Raw genomic sequence first — 14688 nt, 5'->3', positions numbered from 1 at the left:
AATTTAGAATCCCTCCAGACTCGAGAAGTTCATAAATCCCTACCTTTCCTTGTCTGATAACTCCATTAGTTAATACCTATCTATTTGTGTTTTGAACAGAATTGGACCCTTTTCCTCACCCTGTAGACACTTGAAAAGTTTAAATACTTTGAAAAGTGGAACATTGCTAAGTAAAATACATTGTAGATTGAGTTCTCCGATAACTTGCAACAACAAGAACATGGTACGTACAAATAATAGGCTTTAACATGGCATTTCCGAACTTCTATTTCTTAATTACGAACAAATAACATGACAAATAGATAATCCAACTATTCTTAAGCAAACATACAATAGCAGTTTAAACATTGTAGATTGCGGATAACTAAATCATGGTATGTACTCAAGATCCCTAAAACAAGACAAGAAAACAACAGAAGTAGCAGTGTAGTACATCAGTGGGGTGACGGATTGACCCACATCGGTGGACAAATAAGACTACAAGGCTCCCCTTCATAGCAAGGACTCAGGCTTTCATCTTCCATGTTGTAAATACCCATGTAATTTCCTCCTCGCTTGAAACTATCAGTGTAATAGATACAGTTAGCTTTGATCCCTTGAAATCTAGAGGCGTCAACAGAGACGGACGCATTGCCACCCAAGAACAGGGCACTGTTGCCTAAGCTCGTTTTTTCCACCCATTTCCCTTTTTCGCTTGAATCAACCTCGAACAGTGTAAACCCACACGTCTCGAAAATATAGGGGTCGTCTTTGGAAAAAGTGGACGGGGATACTTGTCGAATGATTCGATTAACTATCAGTACTACCCCAGCCGATTCTACTACATACGGTTTCTGGAGCTCTTCAAAGCATTCATGACTAGGTCCATATCCAACAACCAATGCCACATTTGGGTTAGGCCCCAAAACGTCAAAAGCAAGAATCTTCGTACCTACGACCCCATAACATAGTCCATTATAAAAGTTGATATCACAGAACCAAATAATGTTGACTGTGATCCAGGACTTATCTCGGGATCTCCAAAAAGCAAGAAATCCACGGCCAGTGTCGCCGCCTGCATATATAGCCATGAGTACATAATCTTTGCCCTCCTCTGGACGTGAAGACAAGACGGCCTTATTTATGAATCTCAGATGCTTATTCCTTCTCGGGTGGTAGTATTCGGAGGTAGAGATATGGGGAAGATTAATTTGAACTCTAGTGAAAGGATGGAGTAGATTGATGTCACCATCTTCGGATGTAGTCAACAGCCATCCTAATGTCTCTAGACATCGTTTTCCCCTAGCTTCTGGTAAATTGACTGTGCGAATAATACTGTCTTTTCTCACGCTAACAAACCGACGCTCGTCGGGTTTGTCTTCGTTGGATAGCATAAGCCACGGGATTTGTTCAGATCCCTTGAAATTGTCGTTGACTGCAACAGAATGCCATGATCTGCAAACTCCACTGAAAAACAGGAAATCTTCGAAGAGAGTTATTCGTTTAGCAATTAGAACAAGTATGTCTTCTGGGAGTTCTGCCCAATTTCCCATGTTCTTATTCTGCTGTTGCTGTTGTTATTACTGCATCAGATTGATGACTAAATTAACCGCCTAGAAATTCAAGTCATCAAAATAAATAAATAAACTACGAGAAAAACTCACCCCATCATATCTTCCATTCGGATGTTGCCCTGGTCTCTTCAGCCAACTCATCATCCAATCTAAATCTCAAGTGATGAACTTTGAGGTTCTTCTAAGAATTTTGCACATAAAAACCATAACGGGACTTATGTATCAGATTTTGAGAGATTCGGAAGAAAGAAACAGTATAGAATGGAATATATGGTCACTTTCACCTAGATGGAAGGCAATGGTTTAGTATTCAAAGTTAAGGAGTCAGCAAGGACCCCTTCATTAACGCGTTCTTGGTGCCGGCTTTGACCGGGTTTCAATTTCTTTTATGGCTCTTTAAAAAAGGATTTTGTTAGTCAATGTTGGAATTGATCACTCGGATTAGTCGGTACTTTTCCACGGATGTCAATTTACCAAAAAAATGGCGTTAGTGCTTTTGGAATTCAGAGCAGATTGTTATGTTATGCTGGGAAGAAAATTCATTTTGGTCAGGTAGGATTCGTGAGTAATACTATTGAAGACGAATGGCGGTGGAGCTTTGCATCTGAGAAGGATGCCTTGGGGAGGCACATAATCTCTCTGACAAGAATGGGATAAATTCTGAAGCAAGGCTGCCACGATGTTAGAGAGGCATTACAAATAACCGTCGCATTGAAAATTTTCTCCGCCCCAACAGATAATGCCACTTTTTTTGGGAAATACACAAAGTTGTAGTTTAAACATTGTAGATTAAGGATAACTTAAAACATCAAGGGTCTCTTTCCCTAAAAAACAATGTTTAAACTACACCTGTTATGTATTTCCCTAAAAAGTGGCATTATCTATTGGGGTGGGGAAAATTTTCAATGCGACGGTTATTTGAAACGCCTCTCTAACATCATGGCAGACTTGCTTCACAATGCATCCTTCACAATTGCAAAGCTCCACCGCCATTCGTCTTCAATAGTATTCAGGGACGGAACTGGGATTTTGTAAATGCGGGGGCCGAACTATGAAGACAAAATTTTGAAATTTCAAGGTTTGGAAATCTAATAGTTTGTTTTGTTTAGGTTTTGAGGAAGATTTTTTTGGGTAGTAAGTGGAGAGAGATAAAAAGAGGAATGTGATAAATAATTGAAGAAAAAACTTATGGGAGATATGGGAGACCGTAGCGCAGGAAGAGAAATTGGGTTTTGGGACCTAAAATGAACACATTTTTAAAGATTTTAAATGCCTAAATAATACTCAATAGAAAATATACAACATCTATGTGTTTTTAACAACCAAACACAAAATAACTAATATTAATATTAATTTTTTTTTAAAAAAACCCCGGAAACAACACGGGGGCTTTTGCCCCCATATATATGACCTATAGATCCGTCTCTGATAGTATTGGTCACGAATCCTAACTGACCAAATGAATTTTCTTTCCAGCATCACATAACAATCTGCTCTGAATTTTATCCATCTCCTCGATAGAAAATACCTTTTCCAGTAAGCCCTGGTTAAAATTAAAAAAAGTGCGTGAATAATCTTTCTTTCATTTGTTAATCACAACTATAAAATGGACTCTAATTTTACGTAAACAATTATCAACGTAGTTAACTTGATATGAGAGAGAGAGAGAGAGAGAGAGAGAGACGCAAATGACGAGTAAATGAAGCTTCACTGCGGTTGATTGACTAACAGAACAACCAACAAAATCAAGTCATTAACAAAAGAGCTACTAGAAAAACGTCAGCCCATCATATCTTCCCTCATCGTATCACAATCTTAATCTCCAGGGATAACTCTGAAGATTCTTGCATAAATTTTACCCGAGCACTGCTAGTGGTCCCGACGAGTTATATACCATGGGGTACGACGGCCCCGTGGAGCCCATTCCGGATCCCTCATGAATTATTCGAGCCGTTCAATAATTTTAAAAAAAATAACTGAGTGAACCTTGTGAAAAATCAATTCAATCCGATATATGTTGATGCTTGATCCAATTTTTCATTAATTTCTTTCATTCAGAGAGGGAGAGAGAAAACAGGGATTGCGAATGAGAAAGCCAGTCACTATGTTTTTTTTTTTTTTTAGGTCAAGCGGAATATCAAAATAGACTACGAAAGAGAGTACCACATTAGGGATACACACAAAGTCATAAGGATAACCTAAACAAAGTACCTATTGTTAATCTAACACCTGCCTGATATTCAGGCTATCTCTAAGAAAAAATTCTCTCATGGAGATGGGCATGTCCATAACTAAAACGAGTTCGTCTGTCTGTTCGACCCCCATTCTTGCGAGATGGTCTGCACATTGATTTGCTGATCGATAAGTGTGCTCGATTGGCGTGTTGGTCTTGGCCATGATGAAGTGGGCTTCGTTGATGAGCACACTTTGCGGGTGATTGCTTGGGTTCCCTTCCTTAATCAGATTGACGGCCGTGAGAGAATCAGATTCAATTGCCACGTTCTTGAGTTTCCTTTCCAGAATGATCTTTAGTCCTTTGTAGATGCTCCAAATCTCGGCTTCCAGGCTTGATGAAAAGTTCCTTCTTCCGTAAAATCCCATAATCCAGTCGCCTTTGTGATCTCTGAACAATCCACCAAAGCCTCCTCGTCCATTCATTTCGTACCAGCAGCCGTCCGTGTTGAGTTTGATGTTACTTGCAATTGGATTCACCCAAGATATTAGACATGCTTGCTGAGAGCCCATAATGAGGGGGGACTTGAATGCTTCCACAATTTCCCGAGAATAAACCATGATATTCCTGGCGCTAATGCAGATTGGTATCTCAATGTTATCAAAACTCTTTTTGTTTCTGTCCTTCCAAATTTGCCATAGAGCAGTAATAAACACAATGTGCCATGGAATATCATAAGATTGACTAATAAAACAGCCAACAAAATCAAGTCACTATGCTACTAGAAAAACGTCACAACATCAAATCTTCCATCATCATCTCACAAGTTTCCCAAACAAAAATCCAACTTGACGTGTTGTTTTGTTCTTATTCAAAATAAATTCGGTTTTATCAAATTTGCATCAAAATTTGTTTGAATTATAGGTTCGTCTCGATGAGAAAAATTAAAAAAGTAAAAAATTATGACTTTTACCCTTTTTTTTGAAATATCCAAGAAAAGCCCAAAAATAGAAAAATTAGACTTTTTGGGCTTCTTATTGAATTTTTCCAAAGAAAAGGAGGTAAAAGTTATTTTTTACCAATACGATTTCTCTCATCGAGATAAATTAATAATCCAAAAGAAGTTGCTGTAAAACTATCAAATAATTTAAGAATTTTTTTTTGGCATTTTCTAGAATTTGTAGGGCAAATCACTAAATTTCACATTACAATTTTCTAGAAAGCCATTACCGATATTCAATTGAACTAATTTTTTATAGTTACAGTTAAACAATTGTAAGAAAAATGAGTTATTGGAAAATCTTTATGGGATTTGAGGTGGGCCGAAAAATTGTGATCTGTGTGCACATGCCTTTTGACATTTTACAAATAAATTAAGAACCATACTCGTGATAAACCTTATGTATAATATTTTATAAAAGATTTATTACTCCAAAACAAAACCAAAACGGCAAAAAGAAACAATATAGAGTGGTATGGTCAGAGAATGATTGATATTGTTTTTTTGATCGGCAAATTTTTTCTTATTAATCTTTGAAAAGGAAAACAAAGAATAAATGGATCACAGGCACACCAGCAAACACCACTCGAGAACCAAAACTAAAAGAAAGCAAGATACCAACCAAAAACACTACAAGAATGCTCGATATTAAAAGTAACTAAGAATTAAAATCCAAATAAACCTGGATGAAGGGCAATGGTTTGGGATGCGAAGTTACGGAGTCAACACTTAACGTGTTCTTCGTGCCGGCTTTAACATGATTTCATTTTTTTTTAAGGTTCTTTAATTCATAATCTCTGAAGGAGATGGATGCTGGGAAGAAAATTCTTAATCCTTGACGAGTATGGGCTAAATTCTAAAGCAAGGCTGCCACCAACCCCCTCTTGAAGGCTCCGCCCCAACGGATAATGCTGCCTTTTTTAGGGAAATACATAACAATTGTAGTTTAAACGTTGTAGATTCCTAAGGATAACTTAAAACATCGATCAAGGTGCTCAACATCCCTAAAACCAAACGAAAAGAACGACAGAAGTATATAGCACATCAGAAAGATGATGGGTTAACCCACAGAGGTGGACAAATAAGATCAAAAGACTCCTCTTCATAGCAAGGACTTTTGCTTCCATCTTCCATGCAATAGATACCAGTGTGGTTTACTCCTCGTTTGTAAAATTCCCAATACTTGTCGGTGCAATAGACACAGTTAGCCTTGATCCCTGGAAATCTAGAGGCATCAACGGAAATGGAAGCATTGTCACCCAAGAATAGAGCATTGTTGCCTAAGCTCGTTATCTCCACCCATTTCCCTTTTTCTCTTAGAGCAGCCTGGAATATATACTTGAAATCTGCTATTCCGATAATCTCGCATCCCCAGTAGCAACACCCCGGCAGATTCCACTAGAAACGATTGCTCGTTCGACCCAATTTTGCGTCTGTCAGGTACATGCAGAACAATCCATGGCCGAGTCGGGTCAGGCCCCCAAACGTCAAAAGCAAAAACAAAGTCACACATGACCCCATAAAATAGTCCATCATGAAAAATGATATCAAGAAAGGAAACTATGCCAACTTCGACCTTGGTCCAGGACGTATCTCCAAGTCTCCAAAAACCAAGATATCCGCAGTTTCCATGTATAACCATGAGTACATAATCTTTGCTCTCCTCCGGGCGTGAAGACAAGACGGCCTTTCGTATGAAACTCGTATTTTTGAAAAAGCTTTTCGTGTGGTAGTCTTTGAAGGTAGTGACATGGGGAAGTTTTATTTGAACTCGAGTGAAGGGATGGAGTAGATTCATCTCACCATCTTCAGCAAGTGTAACTAACCAACCCAAAGTCTCTAAGCATCGTTTTCCCCTTGCCTCTGGTAGATTGACTGTGCGAATTACACTCCCTTTTCTCAAGCTAACAAACTGCCGCTCGTCTGGTTTGTCTCTGTCAGAGAGCATAAGCCATGGGATTTGTTCAGATCCCTTGAAATTGTCGTTGATTGCAACAGAACGCCATGATCTACAAACTCCACTAAAAGAGAGAAAATCTTTGAAGAGAGTTATTTTTTTAGCAGTTAGAACGAGTAGGTCTTCTGGGAGTTCGGCCCAATTTCCCATCTTGTTCCTGTTTTTTTAATAATCCGCTGAAAAATTACAAGATTCCTAGGGCAAGAGAAAAAAATGGCATTAACCAACTAGTTTGCCACTGAAGCCCAAAAAAACTACAAGGTTGGTAAGCAATCAACCTTCGAGAAAACAACAACAAAAGCTATCTATCACCAACAGAACGAAGAGAGAGAGAGAGAGAGAGAGAGAGAGAGAGAGAGAGAGGAAACAGGGATTGCGAATGAGAAAGTCTCAGTCAAGTACTGAAAAAGGAAGCATCACTATGTTTGAACGTCAAAAAGCTATGGTCAGAGAAGGCTCGATATTATTAATAACTACGAAATAATATCCACATAAACCTGGATGAAGGCCGAAGGGCAATGGTTTGGGATGCCATTTTTTTTTTTTTAAACGGCAAATTTTTTTTTTTTTGATAAACTTTGAAATTGTTACAAGGATTACAGGAAAAAGGATGAAGACATGGAACAAAAATTCCTAAATCTATGAATAATTCTTTGTCCACCCGATAGCCACTACAAGAAAAAGTATGTTTAGTGACCAAAAAGTGGCGACAAAATTTAATTTCGTCGCTAAATGAGTATATTTGACGACAAAAAAATAAATTCGTCACTGTTTTGATAACTTCCTTGACGAAATTATTTTGTCACAAAATATAACTATTTAGCGACGAAAAATATATTTTTGTCACCAAAGGCTCCTATTTGGCGACGAAATAAAATTTTCGTCGCCAAAAGAGTAAAAAAGGAGACGAAATTATTTTTTGTCGCCAAAGATAACTATTCAGTGACGGAAAAAATATTTTGTCGCGAAATGAACCAATTTGGCGACGAAAAATATTTTCGTCTTCTTTTTACGTTTTCAGTGACGAAAAATTTATCCTTTGGTGACGAAATTTATGAATTACGCTTTGTCACCAAATATATTTTGGGCATAACTATTTGCTCAGAACTCCGATTGAGATAATTTAAATTGGGTTTGAACAATAACATAAAGAGCTACGACTTTCATGTTTATTAAAATTGCTAATTTTAATGTTTAATAGTTCAAAATGCCGTTCAAAATATATTTTAATGTTCAATGTATGTGTTATATATTAGATATTTCAAACATATGCTGAAAAGCTTGTGTGGTGTAGTTGGTTAAAGCTTGCGTGCAAAACTTAGGAGACTTGAGTTCGAAACCCCGCAGGAGCAAGAAAGTGATATTTTTTTCACATATAAGAATGTCTTTCGATTTTTCGTCACCGATGGGTCACCTTTGACGAGCCAAAGGGAATAATTTGTGACGAAATTTTTTGTCATAAAAAAAGCACAATAGGTGATGAAGAAAATTTCGTCACCAAGTCATTTTTCCGTGACGAAATTTTTCGTCACCAAAAGGCACTATAGGTGACGAAAAATAGATTTCGTCACCAGGTAGGAATCCTCGACAACCTTTAGTCGACAAATTTTTTTTCGTCACCTATATTATTTGTGACGAAAAATATTCAATTTGCGACGATTTTCATTCGTCACCCAATGCAATTTTTCTTGTAGTGAGCCAAATCCAAGATTAACAAGAAACCAATCATGGAATCACTCATTGGAACACCACTGCCGCGGCACACCTCCAACAGCCATCACCCCCAACAAGCAGCCCACCACCACCACAAAACCCCCTGTCAAAGACAAGATCCAAAACCACCGGACACAGAGGAGACCGAAGACCCGCACTGTCCGATCCCATCACACTCCCGGATCCCAAAGCCACCGAGAAACCTAGGGTCGGGTCATAAGTTTTGGAGGCGTGAAGCAAACCTCTTGAATGAGGCCTCCTTATATTTTTCATACAAAAGTTAGTCTATTCTTAAAATAAATTCATTACAAAAGATTTACCATTACAAAATATAAGCATATAGTTGTGAGACCGACATCAAGCATTTCCTTCTCTTTTTTTCATCGCCTCTAGTGTTTCTATTAAACTGTAATGGCGTAATGGGTATGAGATTTTTTTTTTTTTTCTTTTCCACGGGGTTTATGGAAGTTGATTAGTAGTGTTTCTAATTAGTAATTCCACCGTTAGGCTTATTTTGTGGTTCTTAAATTTTAATTGAGTCTATTTTGTGTAAATGAGGTTTAGTGCCAAAAAATTTTTGGGCCATACATACATACATATATATAGGGGGTCTTAGAATTTTGAAGGCCCTCATTTGTAGCCTTTTTTGAGGGCCCAAAGCGCATGCTTCTCCCGCTTGTCCTCTAAGCCGACCCTGGAGAAACTACCCCTTCGATCCTTCTAAATGACCAGAAAATCCGAGAATCAAGGCTCCAAGATCGACATCGGTAGAAGTCAGCAAAAACCTTCAACCCTTGACGAGTTCTTAATTAGAGCCGGCTTTTACAGGATTTCATTTTTTTTTTTTTTATGGGTCTTCAATTGGATTTTTTTAGTATATGGTGGGATGGTGGGATTGATCCTCCATCTTAGCCAATCCTTTTCACCTGACATAATTTGAACTTGGAGATAACACTCAATTAAGATCAATATACTTCCACCGTCCCATAAAGTATTTCCAATCCGTCAAACCGGGAACTTATAAAGAGTACATTTTTATTCGAACAAATTCAAACTTCTCAGAAAAAATTAAAAGAACTCGTTAATATCTAGTATCTTTGTGAAAAGAATTTCTTGTTTTTTGAACAAAAAAAATATTTTGTGGCTAACGGGTGATAAATAAAACTAGGTCTTCTAATATCCTTAATCCTTTTCATCCTACTGAATTTTCAAAATGCTTAAAACTAAGTTGACAAAAACTTGTACTTTGAGGCGGACAAGAAAAAATTTGCATATTTGTAGGTGACAAATTAAGAGGGACAACAGGAAAGATGCTCGATAGTAGCTTGCTTGGGTTCTTAAGAGTGGAACCAATGAGTCCATAATAAGGATGTGTCTTTACCGAGCATTTCGTGTAACGAGTATGTTTTATGCGAATTTACTTAAATCAAAACAACTCGTTGATACCTAGTATCTTGTGAAAGAAATTTGAAAATTTTAAAACCTTTTGGGGATCAGACAATCTGTTCGGAAGGGAAATTAGTATTCAATAGCAAAAAAATACACATGTTCTAACATCAATCATTCGAAATACCAAAAAAAATAAAAATACGTGTTTTCATAGAATCATCCATCAATAATAGTAAAAATATCATCATTAACAGTAATTTTGTGGGTGTTCTTAAGGAAATACATAACAGTTGTGATTTAAACATTGTAAATTAACCATAACAAAAGACATCGAGGGGCTCAACCTCCCGAAAACCAAACAAAAAGGACACAGAAGTAGCAGTGTCGTTCGTCAAAAAGACGACGGGTTAACCCACAAAGGTGGACATATCGGATTAAAAGAGTACTCCTCTTCATAGCAAGGACTTTTGCTTCCATCTTCCAAGCTATAGATACCCGTGTTTACACCTCCTCGCTGATAAAAATTCCAAAAGTTGTCGGTGTAATAGATACAATTAGCCTTTATCTCTAGAAATCTAGAAGCATCAACGGAGATGGAAGCATTCTCACCCAAGAACAGGGCATTGTCGCCTAACCTCATTATCTCCACCCATTCATTTGTGCTTGAAGCAGCTTTGAATACTCGAAACCTGCATGTCGGATAATCAACACTAGACCTTTTCTTATTATCAGGACGGTACCAAAGGGATCGTCGTCACCAAAATCTTGCAGCGATGCATCTTGACGCACCATTAGTACCACCCCTGCAGATTCTACTATAAACAGTTGCTTGGCTGACCCAAAGCATATGTCCGGTATGCCTAGACCAAACCATGGCCGAGTCGGGTTAGGCCCCAAAACGTCGAAAGCCAAAACCATGCCATGTCCCATGACCCCATAAAGTAGTCCCTCATGAAAAATGATATCACAGAAGCCTAGTATAGGGACTTCGACGTCGGTCCAGGACTTATCGCCAGGTCTCCAAAAACCAAGATGTCCGACGTTTCCATGCAAAACCACGAGAACGTAATCCTTGCTCTCCTCTGGGCGTGAAGACAAGACAGCCTTATGTATGAAACTCGGATGTTTGTACAAGCTTCTAAAGTGGTAGTCATTGAAAGGATGGAGTAGATTCATCTCACCATCTTCGGCTAGTGTAACTAACCAACCCAAACTCTCTAGGCATCGTTTTCCTCTTGCTTCTGGTAGATTGACTGTGCGAATAACACCATCTTTTCTTGGACTAATAAATTGACGCTCGTCGGGTTTGTCTTTATCAGAGAGCATAAGCCATGGGATGTGTTCAGATCCCTCGAAATTGTCGTTGATTGCAACAGAATGCCGTGATCTACAAATTCCACTGAAAGAGACAAAATCTTTGAAGAAGAGAGTTACTTGTTTAGCAGTTAGAACGAGTAGGTCTTCTGGAACTTCGGCCCAAGTTCCCATCTTCTTCTTTTTTTGTACAATACAAGAGAACATACTTCTATTAATAATCCGTTGAAAAATTACAAGATTGCAAGGGCGAGAGAAAAGAACAGCATCACAACGAGAAGATAACATCCCAATTAGGTTGACAATACCCTACTCTCCCGACCTTTTTATGCCACTCAAACCCAAGAAACTACAAGGCTGGCAAGCAATCAGCCAAAAAACAAAAATAAAGAAGACAGGGCAGTACTTCTCAAATTTCTTACTATCAATACTTCTCAAATTCCCCCACAAAAAAAAAAAAAAAGGAAAGAAAAAAAGAAGATTCAAATTTCCCATTTTCTCTACTGTTGTTGCTGTCTTTGTTTTTTTGGGTGGTGATTATGCATTTTATTGCAAAACACAAACATGTCTTTTACCTTAAGGGAGACTCTCTCAATTAGAAGGAAACAGCAAAAGCAAGTTATCCAAACAAAACCAAGCCAAAAAACTATCAACACCTATATAACAGAACAACGACCAGGGAAGGCAAACAGGGGATAAACAAGGATTGCGATTGAGAAAGTCAGTCAAGCAACAGCAGAAGATATACGTGTGTGTATATATGTACGTACAGAGAGAGAGAGAGAGAGACGTAAATGACGAGTATAAATGAAGCATCACTAGGATTGACTGACTAATAGAACAACCAACAAAATCAAGTCATTAACAAAAGAGCTACTAGAAAGGCGACACCCCATCATATCTTCCATCATGATCATATCTTTCACAATCTTAATATGAAGGGATAACTCTTTAAACTCTTCCATAAACCCATTGACCGTTGTTCTACGTGCACAGATCATGCACAAACAACTTTTGTAGGGCCCATTTTAGGTCCCAAATAGATGATTTAAATTGCTCATTTTTTAAAGTTAATTTTATAAGAGTTTTGATAATAATAAAAAATATCAATTGACCGCGTCGTACCATGTCAAAAATAAACTTATAAAAATTTCGAGTTAACTACTACTCCGTAGAATAGTGGTCAAGACCGCGGGGACAGATTGGCTGAGTTACTCTAAATTCGATTAACTTCTAGTCTAATTCGGAAAGAAATTGTTTGATTGATTTAAGAAACTAATTGAACTGAAGCAAGTAATTAATTTAAAGGGTTTGGAAACGATGGGAGAAAAGTCTAGGGTTTAGAATCCACCCCAACTGCATAACCATGTATGTGTATAGATCAGGTTAACACTCGAATGGCAAATCACTAACACTATGGCTTGCAATCCTTGTCGATAGTGGCCAAGTAAATTTCTACAATCCGCCAACCGGCATGGGCTATCCCACGGCACGGACCATCTCACTAGAGCGATCTAGCTGCCTAACGGCACGGTCCGTCTCACGAGCATAACCCATCTCAGTCACCCGGATTGAGAACAATGAAAACCATTTTGTGAACGATATTTGGAAACCTAGGAAATAAATACTCAACCGATAAAAAGAATTATAAACCATTCCATTGATATCATAGAAGGAGTTCTTGAAGACATAATTCGATTCGAATAAAAACCCTAATCTATACAAAAAAAAAAAAAAAAAAAAAACAAGGTCACTTGGTGTGGGGCTTCATTCTCCCTCTAGATGAGGGATTTAGTTGGCCATGGAGAAGAAGAACACACTTGAGATTAAAGATATCATGGAATTCATGGAGAAATCTCTCTTCACGTTGTTTCTTTGCATCTCTCTATGCTTACTAAACATAAGGTGGAACCCTAAAACAAAGTTATGAAGGTTTATTTATAGTTTTTAATCTAAAAATTATATTTAAACGCTAAAAATGGAGAATTCGGTGCCGCTAGTCCGGACCAGCTCCGGACCAAGGATGCTGTGAGCTATATGCCTGTGAAGGGTCCGCTGGTCCGGACCAAGGTTGTTGAGAGCTGTCTGAGTTGCGTGAGTATGCCGGTCCGGACCAGACCGGACCGGACCATCGTTGCTGCAAGCTTGGTTTGGCTTTGTTGAGTGCTGATCCGGACCAGACTTTGGGTAGTCCAAACCAGAGATGCTGTAAACATGATTTTCGCTCTATTTCGCCTCTTCTCGCACATTGGCTTCTCCTCTTCACTCCCTAACATCTGTAACATCCTCCAATTGACATGTGTTAACGCTCATTAAGTCCCAAGGCCTACTACTAATATCAAAACTAACAAGAAACACATCAAATAAACACACTAAGGAATGCACAAAGCGTAAACTAAAGGGATTAGATAGGTGCTTTTTAACACCTATCACAACTCAATCAGATATTGGAAAGTTTTTTTTTTTTTAGAATTCGTAGGGCGGATCTCTTTGTTTCAAACTAAGGATTCTAAAAAGGGCTTTATTGATATTAGATTGAGCTGTTTTTTGACATTGTAGGTTCGTGCGATTTGCGTTAGATAGCTGACGTGTTAATCTCGCGTGAGCTGGAAAGGTGTGATTGACTAGTGATTGGAAAGGGAAAGGAAAGAGAGAATCTAGTGGGATGAAGGAAAGAGTAGGTGGGCGGAAGAGACAAAGGCAGCGCGGCTTTATCTTTCTTATGTGGAATATAGGTAGATTTCCCTAGATGGATTGAGTGAGATCAGTCCGAGACGAATGTTTTCCTTCCTCTGGAACAGGGCTCACAACCTCCTCTCCCTAGGAAAAGCTTATTCTCTTTAAATCAAAGGAAATGTCGGGTATTTTTAGACACCTGAGCCTAAGTTGATCCGGCCCAGGGCGGCCCACTGAAGCCCTGACACATGTCTCTGCAGCGCCATCCAGGTCACGCAAATGACGTCGCCCCGTGCTCAAGCACCATCCCGCGACACCTGTAAATTCCCCCAATTTCCATAACAGCAAAGTTGCGACCCGCGACGATCGTGTTTCAACAAGGCCCTTACTTTGGTCCTGCCTCGTGACCAAGGCAAGCTAGCATCTAACTTCTCTTTATCTTGGCCTGCGAGAGTCCTTGCGATGACTCTCGTAGGCCTTTCTATCTTGTGAGTTTGTTTAGCTGTGAGAGGCCCCCTCGTGCGCCACCTCAATGCACCGGCCCCATGCTATACCATATGGCACCAAACCCCTTTCTGCGTGGCAATAAATAGCCATGCGTTATTCCCCATAATTGTCTCCACGTGTCATTCTGTGGGTGGTTGGTCAAACTTCCTCCTTGGATCAACGGTTTTCATTTTGACCGTATCTACAGACAGAAACTCTCAAACGAATGTTTTAAGAAAAATGAGTGGTTCGGATCATCCTTATGGAATTCAAATGGGCTTAAAAATTATGATCTGTGCGCACAGGCCTTCAAAGAGTTTTTACCCCAAAATAAAAAAATAAAAAAGACAGAAAGACAGAAAGAGACAATATATATACAATTGTATGGTCAGAGAATGCTTGATATTAAAAAATTGAGAATTAAAAA

General features: G+C 38.6%; 2 protein-coding genes across 2 annotated transcripts; both read right to left on the bottom strand.

The window, feature by feature from the left end:
* Positions 1-434: 434 nt before the first annotated feature.
* LOC131317581 (uncharacterized) lies at positions 435-6833 on the bottom strand. The gene is made up of 3 exons (XM_058347119.1): positions 5986-6833; positions 3783-4470; positions 435-1550 (listed from the first exon to the last, which is right to left on the bottom strand). Exons 1-3 carry the CDS (start codon positions 6831-6833, stop codon positions 435-437), a joined length of 2652 nt encoding a protein of 883 aa, XP_058203102.1.
* Positions 6834-8420: 1587 nt separating this feature from the next.
* Positions 8421-11273, bottom strand: LOC131317580 (uncharacterized protein At1g65760-like). The gene is made up of 3 exons (XM_058347118.1): positions 10624-11273; positions 10202-10474; positions 8421-8655 (listed from the first exon to the last, which is right to left on the bottom strand). Exons 1-3 carry the CDS (start codon positions 11271-11273, stop codon positions 8421-8423), a joined length of 1158 nt encoding a protein of 385 aa, XP_058203101.1.
* Positions 11274-14688: the final 3415 nt, after the last annotated feature.

The sequence above is a fragment of the Rhododendron vialii genome, chromosome 2a (genome assembly GCF_030253575.1).
Source record: "Rhododendron vialii isolate Sample 1 chromosome 2a, ASM3025357v1".
In the NCBI taxonomy this organism is placed as follows: domain Eukaryota; kingdom Viridiplantae; phylum Streptophyta; class Magnoliopsida; order Ericales; family Ericaceae; genus Rhododendron; species Rhododendron vialii.
This window is presented reverse-complemented; position numbering and strand designations above follow the sequence as displayed.

Coding starts and splice junctions, on each gene's coding strand:
- LOC131317581 (XM_058347119.1), bottom strand. CDS start 6,833: ATGGGAAATTGGGCCGAACTCCCAGAAGACCTACTCGTTCTAACTGCT. Junction 4,471..5,985: donor CAACAATGCTCTATTCTTGG/GTGACAATGCTT, acceptor CTGTTTTATTAG/TCAATCTTATGATATTCCAT. Junction 1,551..3,782: donor ATAGCCTGAATATCAGGCAG/GTGTTAGATTAA, acceptor TAATAACAACAG/CAACAGCAGAATAAGAACAT.
- LOC131317580 (XM_058347118.1), bottom strand. CDS start 11,273: ATGGGAACTTGGGCCGAAGTTCCAGAAGACCTACTCGTTCTAACTGCT. Junction 10,475..10,623: donor ATACCGGACATATGCTTTGG/GTCAGCCAAGCA, acceptor TCCGACATGCAG/GTTTCGAGTATTCAAAGCTG. Junction 8,656..10,201: donor AATCCGATATGTCCACCTTT/GTGGGTTAACCC, acceptor GAAAAATATAAG/GAGGCCTCATTCAAGAGGTT.